This window comes from Gymnoscopelus braueri (assembly GCF_963280865.1).
Source record: "Gymnoscopelus braueri genome assembly, chromosome: 15".
Lineage (NCBI taxonomy): Eukaryota > Metazoa > Chordata > Actinopteri > Myctophiformes > Myctophidae > Gymnoscopelus > Gymnoscopelus braueri.
The window spans coordinates 3,574,110-3,578,418 of record NC_137620.1 but is presented as its reverse complement, the minus strand read 5'-3'; the positions used below and the strand labels follow the sequence as shown (position 1 = coordinate 3,578,418).

The following is a 4,309-nucleotide window of genomic DNA, read 5'->3' as shown; positions in this document are numbered from 1 at the left end:
TTCTCTCACATTTCTAAAGCCTTTTCAACTGCAATGAGAAAAGAAATCTTTGCCTGCGGGTGTCGCTGGTGAGGGATTTTGCCTGTCAATCATCGCCTCTGCTCCGCCCCCCCCCAAAGGAAAGGATAGGGGAGGGGAGGGGCGAGGAGGAGAGTGGGCGGGATTAATCGACTGTGACCTCACTGTCGAAGGGCCAAGCTCAGATTACTTTTCAGCCTAATTATTCAGAAAACCCCAGACCACAGAAAATCCACTGAATGTTCTAAGTTCAGGTTTTTTTGGGTGTAATTGAGGTCATAAAACCCCAAATAAAACATTGAAAATAAAAAAAGTGAAAATGAATGTCATGATACCTTTAAAATAAGACATCACCAAGGCTAAGTACAGTACTATGTAGAACTGCTTCCAGAAGGCAGTTCCAGGTCCAGATGATGTTGTCTTGGTTATTCCGGATCCCCCTTGTTCCAGTCAATCCAGTGGTCTATCATAATAACGCTAAAGGATGGATAGCTAAAGGATGGAATTGAAGGTAATATCGTACAATGTGAAACATATCGGGACAAATGAATATATACACAAATAAATCGCCCACTGCCATCAATTTTCGTTTTTCTAACCTTTTCAACTGGTCACAGAATATTTAAATCCAGTATGATTGATACCAGGATGGCTGCCAAGCACTGAGTGGATCACTGTGCCACGGAAGCAAAAAGAAAACACCCGCGACCCCCCCCTTTTCTTGTTTACTGGCTGTTGAATATAGTGTGTCTCGCCCCAAAAATGTATGTGTTTTTTTACCTTTTCAACTGGCCACAAAAAGTCGTCAAAGTCGCCCTTGGCAGTGAATGAGTTAATCTACATAATCTACAAGCTCACAGCACGTCACAATGCAACACGTTGTGAGCTTAAATGTGACATTTTGCCATGCCGGAAGTTCGGAACACACATTACATTGTGCACACACTGGCCCTCATTTATCAACGGAGCGTAAAAAACGGCTTATATTTTTCCATATATTCGGCCGTACACCAACGTCGAAGTCACATTTATCAAAGGATCCTGTACAGCCAATCCTAGTGTACATTAGGTCGGAGCTTTGATAAATCTCACGTCTGAAAACGAGCGTCATTTAAATAACACGCACTTAAATATTCTCAAAACGCCCCGATTTTACAACATGAAGAACCATAATACGACCAAACACATCATGAAAAGCCAATAAGAAAGAGTTTCCCCGCTCGCCTCGCCACACACGCACACGCCTCTCTCGCTCTCACACACACACACACACACACACACACACACACACACACACACACACGCGCGCGTGCGCGTGCGCGTCCAACTCCGTAGCGTAGCGGTACAATCTTTGTCACGTAGGCAGGCTTGTAGCCTACATGAATGATACCAATCACATCGCCATGAATGGAATACGTTTGTATATTAATTTATTTAACCCATACCAAGCAGTGTGCGTTCAAGTTACACTAAAATAAAGGCTATTCCCATTTCCCAGTGAGACTCGGACCGTCGGACGGGCGAGTCCCGCGATGCGACGCTTGTGAGCTTGTAGATCTGCTATTTTCAATGCAGCCAGATCTGCAATCTTATCTGATTGACTGCTAAAGCAGTTTGTTTAAATTACTTTATAAAAATGTTATATTTTCACAGGCATTATTTATTAGTGTAGATATTCATTTTGGAGTGGATATATGTGTCCAGATGCCTGTCAGACAGTCAGACAATGCTGCTCCGCAGGTCTAGAATGGAATAAACGGGCACAGCCAACGTCAACAACTGGTCTCGACCAGACATGAGATCTAAGCCTACCGTAGGCTGAAACCAACGTCAGGATATATTGATAAATGCCAAAAGTTGCGGTGATCTCGCCGTACGTCCATTATTTGGTCTGCACCTCGTTGATAAATGAGGGCCACTCTGCACACACTCTGGCCCAATTAAGTTTGGATTAATGAATCCAAAACGATTTTTTCATTCAGTGCAAAAAAGAACAGCAGAGAAATTGCTCCAGGTTGGCAGGGAACCGTTGGAAGTGATGAACCTCTATCAGTGTTAGGTGCTAGTCTGGAGTTAGCCTTGGAACTGTTTAACCTTGAAAGCAGTGTTGGAATTGTCATTGGCATATAACGGCGGTTTCAGGACACACATGCGCAAATCTGAATTCTTTGTTTGTGTTGTGTGATGTCAGACAAGAGCTCATTCGGTCTATTTAAGGGGGTTGAAAAATGCATTTATATGACTCAGAGAGAGCAGGGACAAATTAAAGAGAATAATAGGAAAGACGCAGTCAGAGACAAAAGGACAATACATAGGATTGACATATAGAGAGACACTTTTGTGACACCATGACTGCAGTAAAAGCTCTAAACCCCAAGGCGGAGGTGGCCAGGGCGCAGGATGCCCTGGCTGTGAACATCAGCGCTGCCCGTGGACTTCAGGATGTGCTGAAAAGTAACCTAGGACCCAAAGGAACCTTGAAAATGCTTGTGTCAGGTTCTGGAGACATAAAGTTAACCAAGGACGGCAACGTCTTGTTGCAAGAGATGCAGATCAAGCATCCCACGGCGTCGCTCATCGCCAAAGTGGCCACGGCGCAGGACGACGTCACGGGTGACGGGACCACCTCTACCGTTCTCCTCATCGGCGAGCTCCTGAAACAGGCCGACGTGTTCGTGTCGGAGGGCCTCCATCCCAGGATCATCGCCGAGGGCTTCGAGGCCGCGAAGGAAAAGGCCCTCGCGGTCCTGGAGGAGCTGAAGGTGACCAAGGAAATGGACAGGGAGATCCTCATCGCTGTGGCGCGCACCTCCCTGAGAACCAAGGTCCACGCAGAGCTGGCAGATCTCCTCACCGAGGCTGTCGTAGACGCCGTGCTGGCCATCACCAAACCCAACGAGCCCATCGACCTGTTCATGGTGGAGATCGTGGACATGAAGCACAAGACGGACAACGACACACAGCTGGTCAGGGGTCTGGTCTTGGACCACGGCGCCAGGCACCCGAACATGAAGAAGAGGGTGGAGGACGCCTACATACTGACCTGCAACGTCTCCCTGGAGTACGAGAAGACGGAGGTCAACTCCGGCTTCTTCTACAACAGCGCAGTCGAGAGGGAGAAGCTGGTGGCCGCCGAAAGGAGGTTCATCGACGACCGCGTGCAGAAGATCGTTGCCCTGAAGAACGCTGTCTGTCCCGACGGGGACAAGGGCTTTGTCGTCATCAACCAGAAGGGCATCGACCCAAACTCCCTGGACACCCTCTCTAAGGCAGGCATCGTGGCTCTGCGCAGAGCCAAGAGGAGGAACATGGAACGTCTCACTCTAGCTTGTGGTGGCCTTCCTATGAACTCTTTGGATGACCTGTCGCCGGACTGCTTGGGACACGCCGGGCTGGTGTACGAGCAAACGCTGGGAGAGGAGAAGTACACGTTCCTCGAGGATTGCAGGAACCCTCGCTCCGTGACGCTGCTGGTGAAGGGACCCGACAAACACACACTCACGCAGATCAAAGACGCCGTCCGGGATGGCCTGCGGGCGGTCAAGAACGCCATGGAAGACGGCAGTGTGGTGCCGGGGGCAGGTGCGTTCGAGGTGGCAGTGGCAGATTCTCTGGTGGCTTACAAGCCCAAGGTGAAGGGCAGGGCCCAGCTCGGTGTCCAAGCCTTCGCCGAAGCTCTCCTGATCATCCCTAAGGTGCTGGCCCAGAACGCAGGCTACGACCCGCAGGAGACCCTGGTCAAGCTGCAGATCGAGCACAAAGAGTCGGGGCAGCTGGTGGGGGTTGACCTTGACACGGGCGAGCCCATGGTTTCGGGGGAGGCGGGCGTGTGGGACAACTACAACGTCAAGAGACAGCTCCTCCATTCATGCACCGTAATCGCTACGAACATCTTGCTAGTGGATGAGATCATGAGAGCCGGATTGTCGTCTCTCAAAGGTTAAATTGTCAGGAACTCAAAAGAGTACTTTACAAAAGTATCTCGGAACATGTGTTGCTGAGGGACTTGCCGAGCTGCCCAACTAGGACCCCTGTGGCCCTATCGCTTATCTTGCTCAATGGCTTTTCATCGTCAAAACATTGAGGCAAGAAAAGAAAGAACAGGTCAAAGCCAGAGAGAGGAGGTGTAGGCAGGAGCTGCAGGAGGAGGAGATGAAGTTCAGAGGCAGCCACACAATCTTATCAGGTACTGGACAAACCCAAAGCCATCGAACCGCCTGCTGATTCCATTCAAGTGTACTCTCTTGACCTCTGGGCCAGAAAGTGAAGGCCTCAAACCAGAGGAGGAGGA

The 4,309-nt window shown here is 49.6% G+C and overlaps 1 protein-coding gene across 1 annotated transcript; it reads left to right on the top strand.

Moving 5' to 3' along the window:
- Positions 1-2,366: 2,366 nt before the first annotated feature.
- On the top strand, positions 2,367-4,030 carry LOC308101732 (T-complex protein 1 subunit zeta-like; the record flags this gene model as incomplete). Its single annotated transcript, XM_080451191.1, has 1 exon — positions 2,367-4,030. The coding sequence occupies one exon, from the start codon at positions 2,367-2,369 to the stop codon at positions 3,960-3,962; it is 1,596 nt and encodes a 531-aa protein (XP_080307317.1). The 3' UTR covers positions 3,963-4,030.
- Between the last annotated feature and the right edge of the window lie 279 nt (positions 4,031-4,309).